Source organism: Eurosta solidaginis, chromosome 5, assembly GCF_040869045.1.
Source record: "Eurosta solidaginis isolate ZX-2024a chromosome 5, ASM4086904v1, whole genome shotgun sequence".
In the NCBI taxonomy this organism is placed as follows: domain Eukaryota; kingdom Metazoa; phylum Arthropoda; class Insecta; order Diptera; family Tephritidae; genus Eurosta; species Eurosta solidaginis.
Window position 1 is genome coordinate 236,233,341 of NC_090323.1, and position 23,318 is coordinate 236,256,658.

Below are 23,318 nucleotides of genomic sequence, written 5' to 3' on the forward strand. Positions count from 1 at the left end.
CATGCTGAAATGCAGTTTAATACCAAAAAAATTACTCAAGAAACAACTAAATATGAGTATATTATTACTGCATTACGTCAGGAAGTCATAATGACCATTTTAGATTTTATTCAAAATCCACCAGAAACAAATAAATATTCTGCATTAAAACAAATTTTGATTGAAAGGCATTCCATAAGTGAGAATGCGAAATTAGATAAAGTGTTGTCCGATTCTGAAATGGGTGATCGCAAACCTTCGGAATTTTACCGATCTTTAGTTCTACTTTCTGGTTCTAATTTTAGCCAAGAAGTTTTAAAGAAACTTTGGATGCGAAAATTACCCAAAAACTTGAATGTAATTTTACCAAGTTCAAATTCCAATGACATAAATGATCTAACCAAATTAGCTGATAACGTTTGGGAAGTTATCAGTAAAAATGAAGTTGCTTTGATAAACAATTCTCAAAATTCTAAAGGAGAAAATGCTATTATTACTAATTTGGTTAAGACAACATCTTTAATTTGTGAAAATTTTCAAAAATTATCTTTGGAATTAAGTGAAATTAGGAAAGAAATTAATCAGAATTATTCAAGATCACATTCAACAAGTAGAAATAGTTATAGAAGTCCTGTTAGATATCGTAAAAATCTCGTGATAATCCCAACTGGTTATGTAGATATCACTACAAATTCGGAAATAAAGCTAGGAGATGTGAAGAACCGTGTGCGTTTGTGAAAAATAGTACTCCAAAAAACTAAAATGTTCCGTTGTTGCAGCGACGAATAATGGAATTTCAGAAGTATCAACTCGTCGTTTATTTATATTTGACAAAGAAAATAAATTAAATTTTTTGATTGATAGTGGAGCAGAAATTTCAGTGCTTCCAGTTTCAAAATTCTCGTGTACAAAAAAATTTTCTGATATTATCTTAACAGCAGCTAATGGCTCAACGATTTTTACATATGGAAAAAAACTTATAAATGTTAATTTAGGTTTAAGGAGAGAATTTCCTTTTGTGTTTTTGATCGCTGATATAGCAAAACCAATTATAGGTGCAGATTTTTTATGCAAATATGGACTTCTTATTGATATTAAAAACAAACGTTTAATAGATCCTTTAACAAATTTATCAGTTAACACAATTTCGTACTATTGTAACATCTCTCTAACAAAATTTTGTTCAGTAGAAAATCAATACACAAAATTGTTGAAAGAATTTCCTTCTCTTATAGAAGAGCCAAATTATTCAAAACCAGTTAAACATACCACAGTTCATAGATTAGTTACAGGAGGTAATCTTCCTTTCTCAAAACCCAGACGTTTACACCCAATCAAATTTAAGGTAGCTAAAACTGAATTTGATTTTCTTGTAAAAACTGGAATTTGTAGACCATCAAATTCCTCTGTAGCATCACCACTTCATTTAGTACCAAAAAAAGAGAGTAATGATTGGCGTCCCTGTGGTGATTTTAGAAGACTTAATACTGTTACTGTTCCTAACCGCTATCTTTACCACATATTCAAGATTTTAATATGAATCTAAGAAATAAAAAGATATTTTCAAAGTTGGATCTTGTTAGAGCGTATCACCAAATACCAATGGCAGAAGAAGATATTTACAAAACAGCGATTACTACTCCTTTTGGTATGTTCGAGTTCATTCGAATGCCTTTCGGCTTGAGGAACTCAGCACAAACTTTTCAAAGATTCATAAATGAAGTTGTAGGTTAATTAGATTTTGTTTTCACGTACATTGATGATCTTTTAGTTGCAAGTGAGAGTGAAGAGCAACATTTTAAAGATCTACGTATACTTTTTGAACGTTTGTCTGAATATGGTTTGAATGTTAAACCAAATAAATGTATTTTTGGTGTTACTAGAATTGATTTTCTAGGGCATACTATCTCTGAGTTAGGAATACGTCCATCTGAAGATAGAATAAAAGCTATTCGAGATTTTGAACTACCAAAATCCATTAAACAAACGCAAAAGTTTATTGGTATGGTTAATTATTACCATAGATATATTTCACAATTAGCAGAATTTACTGGAGTTATATATGATTTAATTAACAAATCAAGTAAAAAAAGAGACAAAATTCTAGTTTGGGATGATAAATCTATTAAAGCGTTTGATTGCATTAAAGATAAATTTGCATCTAAGATCTTGTTAAATCATTTTAGCAAAGATGCAAAATTGACTTTAACTGTAGATGCATCCAATACGGCTGTCGGTGGTGTTCTACAACAAAATTTTAACAATAAATCTGAGCCTCTCGCATTCTATTCGAAGAAACTTTCTCCAGCTGAAATGAAATATAGTGCTTTTGATAGAGGGCTATTAGCAATTTATCTTAATATTAAGCATTTTCGATACCTGTTAGAAGGAAGAGAATTCACTGTGTTTACTGACCACAAGCCTTTAATTTTCGCTCTAAATTCAAAAACTGAACGTAGTCCACGACAAACCAGATATCTTGAATTTATTGCACAATTTACAAGTGATATCCAGCATATTACTGGACAAGCAAATGTGGTAGCCGATACTTTATCTAGGGCATTTGAAATAGAAACAATTCAAAAATCAGAACTTAATTTTAAAATTTTAGAAAAGGAACAACAACAAGATGATGAACTAAACAACCTTGTATCTCAACAATCATTTCAAAATTTAAAATTAGTTAAAATTCCTGTTTTAAATTTCAATATATGGTGTGAATCATCTGGAGATTATCCTAGACCGTTCGTTCCAAATAATTTACGAAAAACAGTATTTGATAAGTTACATGGAATAGTACATCCGGGTACTAAAGCCACTCGACGTCTAATTACAAAAAAATATTTTTGGCCAAACATGAATAAAGAAATTAATAGACGGTCCAAAGAATGTATTAGTTGTCAAAAATCTAAAGTTTATCGACATACGAAATCACCAGTTAGTAAAATTTCAATACCGAACAAAAGATTCGAACATTTTCATTTAGATATTGTAGGACCTTTACCTATTTCAAAGGGACATCGCTATATTTTGACTATTATCGATAGGTTCACATGTTGGCCAGAACCATACGGATTAAGAGAAATTTCTGCAGAAACAATTGCAAATAAATTTTTACGTGAATATATATCTCGGTTTGGTGTACCTCTAGAAATAACTACTGATCAGGGTGCTCAATTTACTTCAAAATTGTTTACAGAATTAACAAAGTTATTAGGCAGTCATCAAATTACAACGTCAGCTTATCATCCTCAAGCGAATGGCATGGTAGAGCGATTTCATAGGCATTGAAATCTTCTTTAATGGCTACAAATGGAACCAGGGATTGGTATGGAGAGCTACCTCTAATACTGTTGGGCTTGCGATCAACATTTCAAGAAGATATTTCGGCTACACCGGCTGAAATGGTTCTTGGACAAAATTTACGATTACCCGGTGAACTTATTGTTCCAACATCTGAAAATCCATGTAAATTTGTTTTTGTTCGTTTAATTAATAAGCGTTCTTTACAACAACTGTATGAAGGTCCATACAAGGTACTTGAAAAAAAAACAAAAAGTATTTTAAAATAGAAATTGATAATGAAATCAAAACTATCCCGATTGACAGGTTAAAACCAGCGATTATTGAAACGTTGTCTAACAACCCTAACACTCATCACAATAACATTAAAACAAAAAAGAAAGTCACATTTAATTTATTTAATGTTAATTCTCTGGAAGGGGGAGTCATGTAGGATTCTTATTATTTTCATTTAACTTTGTGTTTAAGTTACTTTGAATTTTGTAATTTTGAAATGTTTTACCAATTTTTAATATTCAATATTGATTTTGTGATTATCAAAAATTTTCATTACAAAAAGAAATTGTGTTGAATATAAACTTAATAAAAGATAAATATCTATCAAAATAAAAATTACATTTTATAAAATAATATATATTAAATAGAAATTTATTAATTTAGTCAGATCTGTATATTCAATACGAGAAAGTCGCGTATACGCCTAGTGGTTACACGGGAAGTCTAAACAACATATTTTCATATAACCACAATGAGGACCTCACATAGACTGAATAAGTCCGTAGTGTTACCATAAGTTTGTTTTAACGACCAAACTGGAAAACCCTATCAAAAACCAGGACATATTTTATAATATAACTCCGCCCTCTTGGCAAATACTAGAAGCTTCCTAGGATTTAAGCCACTTGCTGCTTCTTGATCTGACAGCTGTATCACTCCTAATAGCTGGAGTCTTAGCCTGGAAAGCGCAGGGCAAGAGCACAGGTCGTGCTGGATCGTTTCCTCCTCCAGCCCGCAATTCCTACATCTGCTATCACTGACCAAGCCTAATTTAAAGGCATGTAACGCCAGAAGGCAGTGTCCAGTCAGAATACCCGTCATGAGTCTACAGTCCTCTCTTTTTAATGATAGAAGCAACTTTGTTAGTCTAAGGTTGTAAGACCTACACATAATCTTCGACACTTTACAGCCCCGCGCTCGAACCCACGCCTTTCCTGCTTGATCGATCATGTGCACCTCTCGCCTTCGCGTAATTTCGGCCAGTCTCATTGGGACGTCTACGGAGCAAGCTTCAAGGGACGCGCCTTTTTTAGCTAGTTCATCCGCTTTTTCATTCCCATCTATTCCCATATGCCCTGAGATCCAATATAGATGTATGCTTCTCCTTGTCGCGATTCTCTCCAGGGACTGCTTACACTCTAACACGCATTTAGGCGCTGTGCTATGCGAGATTATAGCCTTAATTGCTGCGTGACTGTCAATATAAAAGTTAACACGATTGCAGCTTGGGCTATTGTCTTCCAAGATTTCTACTGCTTTGGTTACGGCTACTATTTCCGCTTGGAAAACGCTATAGTAATCCGGCAGCCTGTAGGATCTGTTTATTTCCGGATCAGCACAGTATACCGCAGATCCTACTCCTTCCACTACTTTGGAACCATCTGTGTACACATGTATCGCCTCGTCCGCCATTTGAGCACCCTTGCGCCAACAGTCCACCTCTATTGTGGCCATAAGATCGCCCTCGAAGCGCAGAAGGAAAAGTTTATTCTCACAATTTTTTTTTCTGGCCAGTTGGTCACCATAAATAAGAACTTTATAAAAGTCATTGGTAACTTAATTATTTACAAATTATATGTGAATACGATGCATATTATGTATTTATAAAAGTACAGATGATGCGTTAATCAACTAATGGATTAATACATTATTTGTACGTGATAACAAAAGCGTATAAACTCTATTAGGAGGCCTTACCCCTACCCCCATACCTACATAAAGTTGGTGCGTTTGAATTCTTCTTTTTAAAAATCTATGTATATGTAAATACCACTCGCATGATTATTTATTGTTACCTAGGTAATGTTAACAACGTGGTTCCGATCACTAGACCACTAGGGTATCGAAACCCCAAACATGGACCCAGGTATTCTTCAAATGTATTTGTGGATAACAAATGAAAGCTGCTGATGAGTGGTTATATACGAAATCAAACCTTTTTTGCGATATCTCAACCCCTTTACGAGATATAGGCAAAGAATCTTATATATAAAATTATCGTGTTACAGTGTTTGTGGTTGAACTCCTTCGAAACGGCTCGAACGATTCTTATGAATTTTTGTAGGCTTGAGAATCGACTCTTATTTCTCTTTCATACCCCGAAATGGTAAATACTCCATAACTTTTTTTTGTTCTTATTTTTTTAAGAAACAGCACTCAAAGCTACACACAGCCCTTTTATACTGGAACTAGGCGAGAACGAAAAACATAAAGTCAACGCTTCTTGAAACTTGTTTTAAATCACTATAGTAGCAGCAAAAGTTGTCTTGCCAGAAAATTGGTTTCCTACGTTTAAAAAATTGTACCAGCCATCCCTTATCTCTACCTTCTTTTTCCCCTGCACAGTTCAAGTTTGCTTTTCTCTACCTGTTGCACAACTTCTTCCTATTCTTCTTATTACTATTAATTTTCTTATCTGTTTCCCTCCCGGTCGCATCTTTCCCTTCTCCATTTCCTTCCTACGCTTTCTCTGTCTATCATCACCTCCCACTCTAACCCACTCCTGATTTAAATAGCTGGACACATATGGCAAACTGAGCTTGTTACGTGTATATCATAATCAAGACTTAAAAAATACAAAAGGATGAAATTTATAATCCACACCCGCCCGTTCAAATCGCAATAATATAAAGGCCAGTCACAAAATGGCCTTAATAGTCCCGACAAGTTAAACAAAAATCCTTTTTAAAATCGCTTATAGGGAATTTCCAAACACATTCAACATTTTATTGCCCTGGACCTTGGCACCACTCACTTTTCAAAAACTATGTGTGCAAAACAGCATTTGTATGACCCAGTGATCATAAATCTACCCGATTGAGAGCGTCGTAAGCCCATGAAGGACACCCTCATATATATTAGGGGGACTCATGTAACCTTATAAATGCCTTATAAAGTGTGTAAACGTATAAATTTATCTAGTGGGTAAACGAGCTGTCAAATTTTGTATGAAAAATCATTTACACAATTTGTATAAATTTACGCGCACATTTCATTGTGTAAACGCGGTAAACTCAAAGGAATGCAACCCTGCAGACATTACAGCAGGCATTTTCATCAGAAATCTCCAACATCAGCAAGTCATTTACAAGTATATCTTAGTAAAGACGTTTTAGTTTTGATTTTTCACTTAATCTTGGCATTTTTTAATTTGTATAACAATCAAAACATTTTGTTTGCCAATAATACAGCTGATAAACAATTAAGTTTATCAAGAATATTACTAGGGGCGTTCATATCACAGCGTGTGTAAATGGACGTAATTTTACACCTTATAAGTTTATATGCTTTCATGAGTACCCCTATTAAATTTTAGTAATAAGATTCGTATCGTAGGGATCAGAAAAGGTCATTGCACTTGCACGTTTCATATCTAAAACATTCAAATGATGGTTCATGCGAGATTTTAAGACTAATATTGGCATTGGCAGCACACTAAATTTCAGATCATAACTACATATGAAGGGCTCAGAACCAAAAGGATCTAAGTGACATTTTTTTAAAAATTGAGTTACACCCATATTTGTATATTTAATATAGTGTCTATCTGTTGACAATGCGATCAAAGCCATTTTGGACATTTTAGTGCCATATATTTGCCAGGCCAAAAACGTACTATATTTTATTGCATTAATGATTGGAGCCAAAAGGATCTAAGCGCGCTCCTCCAAGAAATAAAATTTAATGGCTCGGCCAAAAGAACATGTAGAATTTTTTCGAGTATGCAGTCTTGTAGCCCGTTTAATTTTAGTATAATAAAGTGCTAAACAACAGAACTGCATACTCGAAAAAATTCTGCATGTTATTTTGGCCGAGCAATAAACGTTCGAAATTTTATTGCAACAATTTTTGGAGCCAAAAGGGTCTAAGTGCGCTTGGGTCCAGAAAAAAAAATTGCCAAAAATCAGCGAGACTTCCTACGAACTTAAGTTTAGCACTTTATTATGCTAAAACTAAACGGGCTACAAGACTGCATACTCGAAAAAATTCTGCATGTTATTTTGGCCGAGCAATCAACGTTCGAAATTTTATTGCAATAATTTTTGGAAATTTTTGCAATAATTTTTGGAAATTTTTGCAATCATTTTTGGAAATTTACAGTTATTTTCCATCTGCAGTATACATCCTTTGAATTAGTTGATTAACCTGCATCCATTTAGACAGCAATCATTTCAAACGCATTTACCCAGAATTTACAATAAGTAATTTACTTTAACCTTAATTATCTCAATTCAACGTCGATGTTACTTAGACCCTTTTAGTTCTAAGCCCTTCATATATTGCCTAAACGAGGCAAATCCATACTCCTCGTCGTAAAGCTGTTCTTTCGGGATTGCTAAAATTCTGTTTTCATAATCTCACTTGATGAGCGCACAATAGGCTCCGGTTTCTTAGTTAGATTTCTAAGTCCAAGATTACTCAAAAGAGCAGGTGGGAAGGGTAGTAGAAAACGTGAAGCTTTCACGCGAGGTCATTGCAGATTGATTTCAAATCGATATCAACCGCCTAAGTCGAAAGGTATGTCGGTACTCAAATGCAAAATCAATAGCAGCAAACAGAAAATTAATGGCAATTTTCATCTAATTCCGTCAATTAAATTCATCATGAATATTCAATTATTGTAAGCTGGTGTTAAGCTCATGAATTCTTAAATAAAAAATAAATAAATGTAAGGCGCGACAACCTCCGAAGAGATCTAAGGTCGAGCTTCTCTCCCAATTTGCGTCGTGCTCCTCTTGATTTTCCCTACAAATTGGCTGGACGGGACCTACATGTTTTATGCCGACTCCGAACGACATCTGAAAGGCAGATGAGTTTTCACTGAGAACTTTTCATGGCAGAAATACACCCGGAGCGCTTGCCAAACACTGCCGAGGGGCTACCCCGCTTAGAACAATTTTCTTCTAATTGAAAAACCTTATTTCTAAAATTTTTGATGTTGCTTTGCCCGGGGTGTGAACCCAGGGCATACGGTGTGGTAGGCGGAGCATGCTACCATCACACCACGGTGGCCGCCAACCATGAATTCTTAAATATTAAGTATAAATTCATCTAATTTTTTTCGGTATTTTAAGAAAATTCTTCAATAAATCTTGTAACTGAATTTATGCCAACCATCCTCAAAAACCTTTTTCGAAAAAATTCGAAGAATCGCGAAAGCTTCGGGGTGCTCTAATATTTTTTGAGCATTCAGTTTGCAAATCATTCATAATCAAATTATGGGTCACTCAATATTCGCATTGATTTTTGACAGTTTTTGTTTAGCGAAAGGTGTGTTAAATTTTTCTTCATATAAAATTTGCATTTTTTATATGAAAGAAAATATGGACACAATTCCGAAACCAATGCGATTTTAAGCGACCTATTCGTTAGTCTAAAGTTGACTAGGCTATAAAATCGCATACTCAAAAAATTTGGAGAACTTGAAATAAAAACTTCGAAATTTTCGTAAATTTTCGAATATATTCGAACACTTTTTTGAGAATGGTATGCATAGTTTCAAAAAGCGAAAATAAAAAAAAGAATTTAATTGACCAGATTCGATAAAAGTTGCCACTAATGTTTTTCGTCACGCAGGTGTATAACATGCCTGCAATATACCGTTACAGAGTTTAACTAGTAGAATTCCATGACGATTATATTTTACCGCAGTTCGATATTCATATTTTAGCTGTCTAAGCTTGAGTCTAATTAGTTAATACTTTCTTAAAAAGTTCATGAGAGTTCACAAACGCTAGTGATTAAAAAACCTTAAATTATTCCCTACATTTACTCACCTGATTTTCGTCTAAGCACTTTCACTTCCGGCTGTTGCTCATTGCTGTGTGTCGTGGAATATGAAGGTGTTGTTGATCTTTGTCGTCTTAGCGATGATGAATTGCATGCTGATAATATCCGAGTATCTCTTGGTATATGTGGCGTTCTTCTATAAAGTTAATAATTATAAAATAATTAATTAGCTATTATGGGATTCACTACTACGTTATTCTGAAATATGCTGTCTGATGTTAAATTTAAATATTACTCATACGACATGGTGGCCTATGCTCTCTTGAGAATCATAAAGCAAAGCAAATACTAACATTGTGCTAATGCTTATATGTACATATGTAATTGCTACTACAAGCAAAGTACACTCACCAACATCAGAGAGCCGATGTATTACTGTTTGAATGTTTTTGTTTTTGTATTCAATAATCGAATGTTTCTGAATTTCATTTTATTCTTGGCACGCTTATGCTGCTACAATCACAAAAATTGTGTGGGCTGTCTTTTTGACATTAATTCCAAATCCGAAAGGGAACTAATGTGAATTGACTTATGTAGGTTCGCTTTGAGACTATCTAACGCCGCCCACGCAACAATGAGCTGAGAGAAACACGACTGTGAATTGCGTTGCGGTTTTTAGCCGTTCAAATCTTTAGTATTTTTATACCCAGCTGTACTTGTATACAGGGTATTATAACTTTGATTAGATAACGGTTGGTTGTACAGGTATAAAGGAATCGAGATAGGTATAGACTTCCATATATCAAAATCATCAGTATCGAAAAAATATTTCATTGGGCCATGTCCGTCCGTCCAAAGTTTGGTATACGAGCTTATCTGGGCCCAGAATAGATTGGTATTGAAAATGAGCGAATCGGATGATAACCACCCCACTTTTTATATATATAACATTTTGGAAAGCACAAAAAACCTGATTATTTAGAACGTTAAAATTTTTTAAAATGGGCGTGGCACCGCCCACTTGTGATAAAATCAATTTTACAAATATTAATCAAAAATCAAAAATCGCCAAACTTAATAAAAAAAAAAAAATTCGGCAGAGAGGTTGCCTTTACTATAAGGAATGCTTTGAAGAAAAGTTAACGAAATCGGTTAAGGACCACACTCACTTTTATATAAAAGATTTTTGAAAGGGTCGTGGACAAATAAAATAAGCTATATATTTGCAAAAAAGAGCTCTATATCAATGGTATTTCATTTCCCAAGTGGATTTATAACAATAAATATGAAAAACATCAAATTTAAAAAAATGGGCGTGGCACCGCCCCTTTTATGACTAGGCAATTTTCTATGTAAGCACACGAGACAAACAACACCAGCATTTCAAGTGTACAGCTGGGTATGTAATATTCGGTTTCACCCAAACTTAGACTTCCTTACTTATTTTCTTTCGCTTTAATCTCTATGAATATAAAAAATCGCGCGATTTTTAATTCCAAATTTTTATTTATTATGATACGAGACACGTATAAGCATTAATTTCCAAAATAAGGACAATTTTGAAAAGAAAAAAACAAAAACAAAATTTTTGTGTCTAAAATTAATTCGAAAAAATATTTGAATATCGTATCATAATACGGCGGTGCGGTGCATAAGAAGTTCTGACATTAATTCGTCGCTTTTGTAAAGAGAATTAATGCCAGTGATGTTGATTGCAACATATTTATAAAATTAATTATCTTTCGGATTTGAAACTATTAATATTGACATTAGGTCTCTTTCAAAAGCGAATTAATGCCAATTGACACCGTTTGGACGAGCAATGCACGCAAAGTACCGAATTACTTCGAACCTCAATAGTGTGCCATATGGATATAGTTCAAGAGAAATACGAGTTAACAAAGATCACCTTTGATTACGCGTACATATGTAGGAACTTCCCACACTTTCTCTCGCAAATATTTTTAACCAACTTAAATGAACTTAAGTGGGAGCAAAATATCTAGCCTTCCTTTCCCGCAAAATGGTTCACTCAGAAATTTGTGTCATCCTGACTGCTGTCCGTCAGAGCGGCTAATCTCGTTTTTTTCCTCTCCTCAACCCTGACAGCTTCTGCAGAGGAAGCTTGTTGGTATAAATCATCATGGAACCATCGGTTGGATAGCTCAGTGAGCTGTGATGACGCCTTTCAAGACTCACACTGCAGATTTTAGAGGAAAACATGGCCATAAGGACCCGTAGATCTCATAACTTTGGCAAATAGTGCGCAGTAAGCTAGTTTTTTTTAGCAGAAAATCCTTCAGAGGTCACTTCGAGCTCTCTGACGCTTTAAAATCCTTCTCAGAATCTTTCTTATCCGTCTCATCAGCAAATTTATTCCCTTCAATATTACTGGGCCGGGGACCTAACAAACATTAAGGTGATCTCTCGACACCATGGAGGTTCAACACATTCGTGCAATATGAGATTTTATCAGATCAGGTTCCAATGCCTTTGATGTACCATGGCTGTAACAAAGGTATATCTCTAAGACTATGGCATACTGGTTGGTTTTTGGAGAGGAGCCTTCCATTAGGAATTTAATTCCTCGAATGTGCGGATAAATATATTGTTGGACTGCTGTGAGGAAGATGGCCTTTGTAGTTATGACGAAATTGATGTATTCTGAAAGGGAGCATATGAAGTAGTGGCGACTAAATCGCCTTTCCTCCACGCGACGTTATGACTAAATGGGTGGACACATGAACAGGATTAGCCTGGTTTCATTGGGCCACTTGAGGGTAGTACGCTACCCCAACGTCCAATAGTATATAAAAAAATGGCATACAACTTCGCCTAAAAGACATTGCTTGAGTCAGGAAGTCGGTAAGATTTACTTAACATCATATACGAACACCTTTCTTTAAGGTAGACAAACCCCTTACCACTATTCCATGTTGGAAAGTTTCAGTTTACTTCCCTGCAGCGAATCTCACAAGCTCTGAACTAGGGCAGAACTATCATATTAAGGAACAGACATATAGCTCAGACTTATGCGCAGTTGGTATACATAAGTGTTGCTACCAACTGTCCCGCTTACCCGCTTATGTGGTAGTTATTTTACCTGTAACGCGAAATAGTCGTTTGTGTGGACTGTCCCACATTTTTTTACAGGGCGCTTATCGACTTTTGACGTCCAACATAATCACTTTTTGCTTCCTGATAAAATTGGCAACCTGAAGAGATAACACCTGGTCCTCACGGCGGAGTGGAAGCCTCTGGCTTTCCTGTTTTAATAAGTGCGCTCCGATCCTGTCGCAGACTGCTGATTGATAGAACGAAGTTTCGGTTCCATTATAAAACGAACTTTTATTATCTGAGCTGCTCTTAAGACCTCATCTTGTTGCTACATTAACGGCAAATTCACCCGAAAATGCATAAACGGGTGTACCGATGTTTGTCAGACATGGATTGGATACTGATACCAGGGCGTCTTTAGCGAGAACCGTTTATTTTGTTCCCGCTAAACTTTTGAGGTACCGAGCCATTCTCAGAATTTCTATTATCTTTCTTAAAATAGTCGACCATATATAATCGGTATTCCGATCAAAAACGTTTGATGACCAAAATGAAGCTCTTGATATTTTGGCTTCCTACTAACTTTATGCGGGTGTGCCAAATGGCATTGAGCAACACCACTTGACCTGTTCGTGGTTCCGTAACTTGATTATGGAGAAGATACAGACCCAAGCCGCTCAGCTCCTAAGTGCTAGATAATTGGTCCAAAAAAAGTAGCCTGAAGTAGTCTGGAAATTCGACAAGCACCCTTTATAGAAAGAGCTACGTTGGCTTAAGCACGTGAGAAGCAGAAACCTCGTTGAACACATGAGAGAGAACAATGGGAAATGAGATAGACCTTCGAGTGATTACTGGTCAGTCTGCGTGTTTGGTGTTGACTAGCAAGCTCCTGTGCAGAAAGTACTTCAACAACTCAGCGGCCAGCAGAAGAAAGAGAAGACCCTTCTGAGTTGGGAAAATCATATGAAGAAACACTTAACATTCCCAGGTGTTTCAAAACTTACGTCACATATCAAGACTGGAGAATGATTGGTGAACTGCTTTCAGTTCATTTTCAAATTTTAGTATTCAGGTCGGGTTGCACTAACTAATTGTCTGCATTCATCCTTTGTTGTCTTAAGGCAATACATTCTAGCGCTGCCACCTTTGTGAGAGGAATCATTGGTACAGCATATTCTGCAGTGGCTGCTGGTATGTAGATAATTTAGTCTATTCTATTTAGAATTTATTGAGCTTTAAAGGTCGTGTGCGAAGGGAAGATGTGTATGAATGTATGTGAATTCTTCTAGTCGCACATGCACATAATTATCTGTATATTTCATAAAATTGAATTTTGTACCAAATTTTTAATAAATTTTTGAAATGGTACAAGGAACGCATATACTCGCTTAGATTAGGGTGCTCCTATTTTTTATGAAGTAAAAATAAAACAAATTTTTGATGAACAAAATTATCACAGCATTCTTTGAATTGCGTTGGCTTCGTGGCGCACAATGCAATCCAACGATATAACAATCTATTGGCATTTAAAGCCGACTAAAATCCACAGCACCAAGGGATGTAGGGGGTGATGAAAATCTGCATAGGCAGTGAGGGTGGTACCAAACGGTGGGTACCGGATTCATATCCGGAACAGAGACTGTGCACATCCGCAATTTTCCTTCGCGGAATATTTTTCGAAAAGAACAACGACAACAATAACAACATGAGCATTCAAAGTATTGAAGCCCCCTTTCTTCCACCAACTCCGTTCTTGCTCAAACTTTTGTTGTAAATTTTTCACTAATATCGCGTTATACAGCAGCGAGCAGAAAAAAATAATTGAAACTATTTATAGAATTTTGTCAGTGAGAGTATTTTATACTTAGTTGAGCAGAGCTCACAGAGTATATTAACTTAGATTGGATAACGGTTGGTTGTACAGGTATAAAAGAATCGAAATAGATATAGACTTCCATATATCAAAATCATCAGTATCGAAAAAAATTTTTATTGAGCCATGTCCGTCCGTCTGTCCGTTAACACGATAACTTGAGGAAATTTTGAGGTATCTTTTTCGATATCGAAAATTTCGAAAAACCGAAAAAATGCGATAATTCATTGCCAAAGACGGATAAAGAGATGAAACTTGGTAGGTGTGTTGACCTTATGACGCAGAATAGAAAATTAGTAAAAATTTGGACAATGGGCGTGGCACCGCCCACTTTTAAAAGAAGGTAATTTAAATGTTTTGCAAGCTGTATTTGGCAGTCATTGAAGATATCATGATAAAATTTGGCAGGAACGTTACTACGATTACTATATATGTGCTAAATAAAAATTAGAAAAATCGAATGAAGAACACGCCCATTTTTAAAAAAAATGTTTTTTAAAAGTCAAATTTTAACAAAAAATTGAATATCTTTACTGTATATAGGTAAATTATGTCAACATTCAACCCCAGTAATGATATGGTGCAACAAAATACAAAAATAAAAGAAAATTTCAAAATGGGCGTTGTTCCGCCCTTTTTCATTTAGTTTGTCTAGAATACTTTTAATGCCATAAGTCGAAGAAAAATTTACCAATCCTTCTGAAATTTGGTAGAGGCATAGACTCTATGACGGTAACTGTTTTCTGTGAAAATGGGCGAAATCGGTTGAAGCCACGCCCAGTTTTTATACACAGTCGACCGTCTGTCCTTCCGCATGGCCGTTAACACGATAACTTGAACAAAAATCGATATATCTTTACTAAACTTAGTTCACGTACTTATCTGTACTCCCTTTATCTTGGTATAAAAAATAGCCGAAATCCGACCATGACCACGCCCACTTTTTCGATATCGAAAATTACGAAAAATGAAAAAATGCCATAATTCTGTAACAAATAGGAAAAAAAAAGATGAAACATGGTAATTTCATTGGTTTATTGACGCAAAAAATAACTTTAGAAAAACTTTGTAAAATGGGTGTGACACCTACCATATTAAGTAGAAAAAAATGAAAAAGTTCTGCAGGGCGCAATCAAGAGCCCTTGGAATCTTGGCAGGAATACTGTTCGTGGTATTACATATATAAATAAATTAGCGGTACCCGACAGATGATGTTCTGGGTCACCCTGGTCCACATTTTGGTCGATATCTCGAAAACGCCTTCACATATACATCTAAGGGCCACTTCCTTTTAAAACCCTCATTAATACTTTTAATTTAATACCCATATCGTACAAACACATTCTAGAGTCACCCCTGGCCCACGTTTAGAACTATGGCCGAATCCCTTTTAAAATACTCTTTAATACCTTCAATTTGATACCCATGTCATACAAACACATTCCAGGGTTACCCTAGGTTCATTTTCCCACATGGTGATTTTCCCTTATTTTTTCTCCAAAGCTCTCAGCTGAGTATGTAATGTTCGGTTACACCCGAACTTAGCCTTCCTTACTTGTTTCATTTAATGTCGATATTTTAAGGAAATTTTCTCTTCACTTTTTAACTGAAAAAGTTGTCTTCGAAAAAACAAGTCGAACAAATAAGTTATAGGGCAAACCAAATTCGCATTGTTTTGGCAGTCTTTTTTCGAAGAGTGCTTTAAATTTCCCTCCTAACAAAGTGTAAATAAAAAACTTGTTTTCATATGGAAGAAAAATTTAAGCACCCTTCGGCAAAAATAACATGTACTTTGTTAGACTAAAATTGATTTAGCTAAAAACTGGGTGCTAAAAAAATTTAGAAAATTCCAAATAAAATTTAAGACATTTCCTAAAATTTTATCGATTTTAGAAATTTTTTCGAATACGATTTTAAGATTGGTTTGCATTCTTTCAGTTACAAAATCGATAGAAGTTTTTTCATAAAATGTCGAAAAAATTAATAATTTAATTGAAAAAATTTGATAAAAATGTTCACTGATATTTTTCTGTAGGCTACTGTAAATTCAAGTATTTGCTAAGCAGATCCGCCTTAATGTAGACATTATTGTAAAATATATAAATTAAGTTGTAATTACCTCTTTTGCACTGTGAGTGAACGTCGGACGGTTGCAAATTTCCATACTCTACAACCAGTGATTGTGTTCAACACAAAAATAATTGCAAATGGCACTGTAAATACCGTTACTGTATCCCAGTAGTTCCAATATGTCATGAGTACCTGAAAATAAATGTTTGAAATTGCAATTAGAATGCTATAGATAAATGCAAATGTAGATGTGTGTTTGTGTGCATACCCAAGTGAGACAATTTTAATGAGTCAAATTTCACGCATTATTTGGCAGCCGACGAAGGGGAAGACCACCTCCACTCATACTAGCAGAGACAAGTGCAGCAAGCCATGCTCACCCTTACTGCTTCAATTTAGCGTCACTTATCACGTCGTAACGTGAATGATGTACTTGCTACCCAAAGAACAAAATCGATTTAACGTCAAATAATTAATGAATATGGACGGACTAACAAAGTTTCGTACCTAAGTCGTGTAAAGACTAGACTCTGTAAAACAGCAAGAGCAGAGAATATTCGTTTTCTTAATAGCTGTCAAAATTCTGTCGTGAAAAGGAATATTCTCATCGAATCAATTTATGAAAGGCTTCCGTATCGAGGAAAATAAGATTCAGTTTCTTCAACCTAATTGGCAAGCTCACCTACACGAGAAGGAGGTGCGGGTGGGATGACCTAAAAAGTTCAATGTGGTTTATCAATTCGATCCCAATATAGGACGTTAATGGTGCTAGTTCCACGGAACGTAGCTAATAAATATCACACCAGCATCGATAGCACTCCTCAAAATCCTCTTCGATTGCGTGTATGTATTGCTAGCAAAACAACAACAACAAGGGTTAGCAAAAATAAAATATTGTAACGAATTTGCTGTAACTCCGCTTATTTTCAACTTGCTTCTTACGTTCGTATCGCTACATTGTCGAATAAATAAATCAAATATTTAATAATGCAAAACGGTCTTTATTAGACTATTTTGAATAACATTTATACTTCACAACTGTTATCGTGTTTAAATCAAACTCAAGTCAGACTACTCCGCTTTTGCCGCTTTTGCCGCTTTTATACTCTTTTCTGCATCGTTGGGATATTCCAGATGTTTCTCCTTGTAGAATGTTCTACTTGTTTAGTAATTGAGCTACATATATGTATACCTATTTGTAGTTTATAGACTCTCCCATAGGCATATGCGTGTATATATGTGAGTAATACTCTGACTGTTGACTGACTATGTTCATCTGTATGTGAGTTATCTCTTCGCTGCCTTGTATGCATGTGGGTAAACGACGGTTAATGTGTTTATGTGAATTTCCCCACTGCGTGTATGTAAATGTTGCTTGTCGTAATGTGTACATAATGATTTATTTATTTACGCACATACTGCTTAGAATCACCCTAGCGATGAGATGTGAGTATCACTTAGTGATTCTAATATTCGTGACAATATATACAGGGCGCAATATACCTCCGCAATTTGCGTCGTGTTCGTTTCGAATTTTTCCTACGGAATCTACATGTTTTTTATGCCGACTCCGAACCGAATCTATAATGCAGATGTATTTTCGCTGAGAAGCATTTTTTAATGGCAGAAATAGATTCGGAGTGTTTGCCAAAAGACTTGAGGAACAAATTTTTCTAAGACATTGATGATGTCTCTCCCGGGACTTAACAAAAACATTTTCAGGGTCTTAGTGAATTAGTCTTGCGGCAGCAATTAGCATAGACTTCTATTGACAAGAGGACGGAGTTATTTTGTAACATAACGGCTTCAACTATGTATTGGTTGAAATTTTTTTTTTACAAAAAATATATTGTGGCGAATATAAGCAGTTTCAATATTTCACTATGCCAAACAGCCAGACACATATACATAGGAAGCAAAAGAGAATATGAGATCTAGCGATTACTGCACATACTAATCATATGTAAATAGACGGCAACAGTGAATATGATATACAGAAATGTAAACAGCCATAATGAGCGCAATACTACTGACACATATACACCCATATATGTATAGAAGACTGAAACAAGAAATAAGGCGCTATGAGATACAGAAACGAGAAATATATAAGCACTTTTTCGAGACGGCTGTTCGCGAAAAGTATAGACCCTGTGAGAAATAGGTGAACGAGACGATATGAGAGTATAAAAGCAGCGCAGTCAAAATTATGGAATCTGTTTTGATTTTAACATGCTATAAGTGGAGTACGCGAGTAATTTAATTGTGAAGTACAACTACCATAGTGGTGTTGTAAATAATGGACATTTTGCTATGCTGAATTTTTGAGAGATTTATTCGACCGTTCAACGATTCGAACGATAACAGAAAGTGTAAAATAATCAAAAATTAACCAAGGTTCACTACAATATTATAATCTTAGACTTTTTAGCTAGGTTTTGCAAGCAGGACCTCCTTATAACGTTGCTATATATTTTTAAAATATTTAATTTTTATCTCTATTTTTAAGTTTTATTGTTGCTTAGTCCGGTTATTTGTTCCATGTTTTTCAATAATATTATTATATTCAATTAATAATTATTTTTTTTATATATAATTGCAAGAGAAACTGCTAGGATTGCATAGTTAAGACCGTCTTAGTAGCATATCATACAAACTAGGGGTTTACGCCGGTCACTTAATCGGCTTAATAGGCTCTATTATATACCGGCGGCGGCATCCTGGCTGCGCGCCGACAAAGTGATCGGCGTAAACCTCTGAATTGAATGGCTGGACTTCAGAGTATCACATAATGAATGTGGAAACATACTGCTGACGTCAATAATATTTTTGACGATCTGGAACAATATTATTAACTTGCGGATGAATATCTGGGAGTCTTGTAAAGCGAAAATTTAAAAAAAAATATGTTTATATGTATTTAAGGAAGTCGACGTTTCGGCCATTTCGGAAAGATTAGCGACTTTTGACTCAAAATCTCGTGGATTGTTCAAAAAATTTCGGGAGTAGCTCCTCGCAGAGAGAGGGAGAAATACTTAAAATGGTCAAACTTTTGTGGCGAAGGTTCACCGATGGAGTTGTTCTGGGCTAAATCTATTACCCGTCGTCGCCACGATTTCTTTAAATCATTTGTGGCCCCTTGCTGGTCACGCACAAAGGCGACATACGGTTGCTATCATTTATCTACTAATAGTCATGACTCTCGTAGCACAGTATTAATGATTAGCATCAATGCTAGCTTATTGTTGATCGCGCCAAAGGGCGGCTTCAGTTTTTTCGGCTGTTTTTAAGAGCTACAATTCCCGACGTGCGAACAGTAGGAATCCCGACCACCAGTCGCTACCACGCATCCTGGCCCTTATACCGTATGCTAGCACGGAAACCATAGGACTGCGATTTCGAACTCATACCTTCGTCGACTTCAGGTTTCTAGAAGCTCTAGGTGTAGCTCCGAAGAGTTTCTGACGGATGTTCTTGTCGCGCTATGCTTTCGGGTTACACCAAAAAAAAACACCTCGAAACGTTAGGGAGTAACTATTCGGTCAAGTACGCCGCCCTCGAAATCATAAGCAGTCTAAGTGGATATCATTATGTAACTCATGGATGAAAATCGTATAAACCTTGGCGCATCTACATAATTAAAATTGTACAAGGACCTTGGATAAATGTTTAAAAATGTAGACCAAAATTTGCAGACGTTTGTGTTCGATACATTGACCTCAATAGTCTTCGTTTCCTGCCTTATGATATAAGAGCTCATTATGGATGACCGCCTTCAGTTTTCAGACAAGTTCGACTATCCCCCACGTTAGGTTAGTAGAACACCCGGTAATTTGTTCGACTGTCTTGAGAAAGCTTTTGCTTCACCACTTTGAGTGTTGTTGCGAAGGAAGAAGCCTAATCTGGTTAAAAAATGTGCCTACGTATTCACATTTGTAATATGAACCGTCACGTGTAGGTCCTATTTAAACATGGTTGATAGGCTGTATACAATGTGATTCACTCCAAGGGACTAGCTGGGGATAGGGCAGCCAACTTTAGGAAATGTCAAACCGGGAGACTTGGTTGTTGAATGACGAAGTGTGAAAATCAAATTTAAGATTTCAGGCGCTATTTTATAGTTAAGCAAATGAAGTGATTTTTCAAACCCTTCTCATACGTGTTGAAGATATGTATATGCAACTTGAGTATGAGCTGAGAATCATTTCAAAGGAGAATTTAAACCAATGGAGCCTACTAAAAGAATTCGCATCACTGATTTCGCTTATTCTTTCAGCCAAGGGATATAAAATTCGGCCCTTTTTTCGGGTAATTTGCTTTTTTAACAACTTGCGGACAATTTGAAGATATGTTCGACTTGGGAGTGCAAAAGGCTAATACAGAAGGAAGAGCGCAAAGGGCGGTTGGTCATAGGCACATATGCAAATGCGCACCACAATGCATGGGAGGAGCAGATGCGAACGAGAGAGGCGAATCTCTATTTAGTTACATGGAGATAGCCAACAGGGGAAATGTCCCTACATCCGAGCATTATATATCAAGGTATGATTGGCTGGTTCTTGATAGACCATCCTTCTCCGACCATGCGTATATTAGCTTCAGCATCCCCCTAAAGAGGGTAGGGAAGGGAAGAACCTTTAGAAACCCTAGGTCAACGAACTGGACTAAATTCCAGAAACATGTAGAAACAAAACTGGGACAACCCAAAGAGGCTGCCAATGTGGAGGAACTGGAGGAGTCGAATAAATTCCTAACAAGGACGCTTATGACTGCGTATAACAAAGCTTGCCCTGTAAGAAGATTCAGAGGAAAAGCAAAGCCGCCATGGTGGAGCAATGAGCTGAGTCTTCTAAGAAGACAGTTAAAAGAAATGTTTAAGCTCGCAAAGACCGCGGAAAGCGAAGCGTGTCGGGACGAGTACAGGAATCTACTGAGGATCTACAAACGTGAAATTTCGAGGGCGAAGAGAATCTCATGGAAAATTTTCTGTACGGACATAGAGTGCTCCAGCGAAACAGCACGGTTGAAAACAGTCGTAGCAAGGGGAAACATCGTCCAGGGACTAATCAAGAAAGAGGACGGGGAATGATCACGTAATAGTGGGGAATCCCTTGAGGTGCTTCTCGACACACATTTCCCATCGGGAAACGGTTTAAAGGAGCCAGCAGACATCACTCACACTTCTGATAGATGTGTACATAAAGTCCAACGTGGATGAAAAGCTACTCTCCACAACACAGCATGCGTACACCAAAGGCAAGTCGGTAGACACCGCATTGCATAGGGTGGTAATAAGCATAGAGAAATCCCTGGAATATAAGGAGTATGCTCTAGGAGTCTTCTTGGACATTACCGGGGCTTTCAATAATGTTTCTAAATGGGCGATTATGGATGGTCTTAATTACATTAAAGTACATCCCGCCTTAATCAGATGGATCGGCTGCATGTAAAATTGCAGGAAGATTACATCACAATGGGGATTGTACGAGGGCACTAAATCAGTGGACAGGGGCACGCCGCAGGGAGGGGTGCTATAACCTCTGCTGTGGACGCTGGTGATCAACCAACTGCTCAGGCGATTCGATGAGGAACCCGTAAAACTTACGGCTTACGCAGATGACGTTGCAATTGTCATAAGTGGAAAGTGCCTTCCAACGATTAGTTCTTTGATGGATCGGGCGCTTCGCGATATTCATACCTGGGCATCTAATGTCGGATTGAAAGTCAATGCGGAGAAGACGGATATGGTCTTAATTACAAAGAGGTACAAGGTCCTAAATTGGACCAATTTAGGAGGGGTGGTCTTACAGGAGAAACCCTGCACAAAATATCTAGGGGTCATCTTAGACAGTAAGCTGTCATGGAAGCTCAACGTGGAGGAGAGTGTGAAGAAGGCCTCAACGGGGGTGTACGTGCTGCTTATCTTTCTCATTGGGTTTTTACAGAGATTGTAGGCCCTATTCTATATTATGGAGTTCTTGTTTGGTGGAAAGCCACACAAAAAACAACATACCACAAAAAATTAGAGGGGTATGCAGACTATCGATGCTTAGCATTACGGGAGCCATGAAAACAACATCGACGGTTGCACTGTATGTCATTCTGCACATTTCACCTGTAGACCTGGTAGCAAAGAACATGGCATTAACAACCGGAACCAGGCTCGGTGCCTCGGGGCAGCTTGAGCGCCGACCATATGGCCATAGTAGTATAGCGTCATCAATCGCAAGACGCACAGACTACCTGATTCCCTATCTGCGCTTTGAGGGAGATCTTAAGGCCACAATAGAGGCGGACGGTTGGCGCAAGGGTGCGCAAATGGCGGACGAGGCGATAAATGTGTACACAGATGGCTCCAAAGTAGTGGAAGGAGTAGGCTCTGTGGTATACTGTGCTGATCCGGAAATAAGCAGATCCTACAGTCTGCCGGATTACTGTAGCGTTTTGCAAGCGGAAATATTAGCCGTAACCAAAGCAGTAGAAACCCTGGAAGAGAATAGCTTAAGCTGCAACTGTGGTAACTTTTATATTGACAGTCAAGCAGCAATTAAGGAAATAATCTCGCATAGCACAGCATCTAAATGCATGTTAGTGTGTAAGCAGTCTCTGGAGAGAATCGGGACAGGGAGAAGCATACATCTATATTGGGTCCAGGGCATATGGGAATAGATGGGAATGAAAAAGCGGACAAACTAGCTAAAAAGGGCGCATCCCTTGAAGCTTGCTCCGTAGACGACCCAACTAGACTGGGTGAGATTAAGCGAAGGCGAGATGTGCACATGATCGACCAAGCGGGAAAGGCGTGGGTTCAAACGCGGGACTGTAAAGTGTCGAAAATTATGTGTTGGTCTTACAACCTTAGACTAACACAGTTGCTTCTATCATTAAAAAGAGAGGACTGTAGACTCATGACGGGTATTCTGACTGGACGCTGCCTTCTGGCGTCACATGCCTTTAAACTAGGCTTGGTCAGTGATAGCAGATGTAGGAAGTGCGGGTTGGAGGAGGAAACGATCGAGCACGTTTTGTG

General features: G+C 36.9%; 2 protein-coding genes across 12 annotated transcripts in view; one reads left to right on the forward strand and one right to left on the reverse strand.

Moving 5' to 3' along the window:
- Positions 1 to 23,318, forward strand: part of fry (Protein furry) — a 470,099-nt gene that overhangs the window by 281,126 nt on the left and 165,655 nt on the right. The gene's annotated exons all lie outside the window — the stretch shown is intronic.
- Positions 1 to 23,318, reverse strand: part of CNMaR (CNMamide Receptor) — a 239,781-nt gene that overhangs the window by 119,689 nt on the left and 96,774 nt on the right. For both annotated transcript variants that reach the window (XM_067788955.1, XM_067788954.1), the window contains exons 3-4: positions 16,338 to 16,480; positions 9,336 to 9,484 (exon numbers count right to left, since the gene is read on the reverse strand). In XM_067788955.1, the coding sequence (XP_067645056.1) occupies positions 9,336 to 9,484; positions 16,338 to 16,480 (292 nt within the window). The remainder of the gene's footprint in view (positions 1 to 9,335; positions 9,485 to 16,337; positions 16,481 to 23,318) is intronic.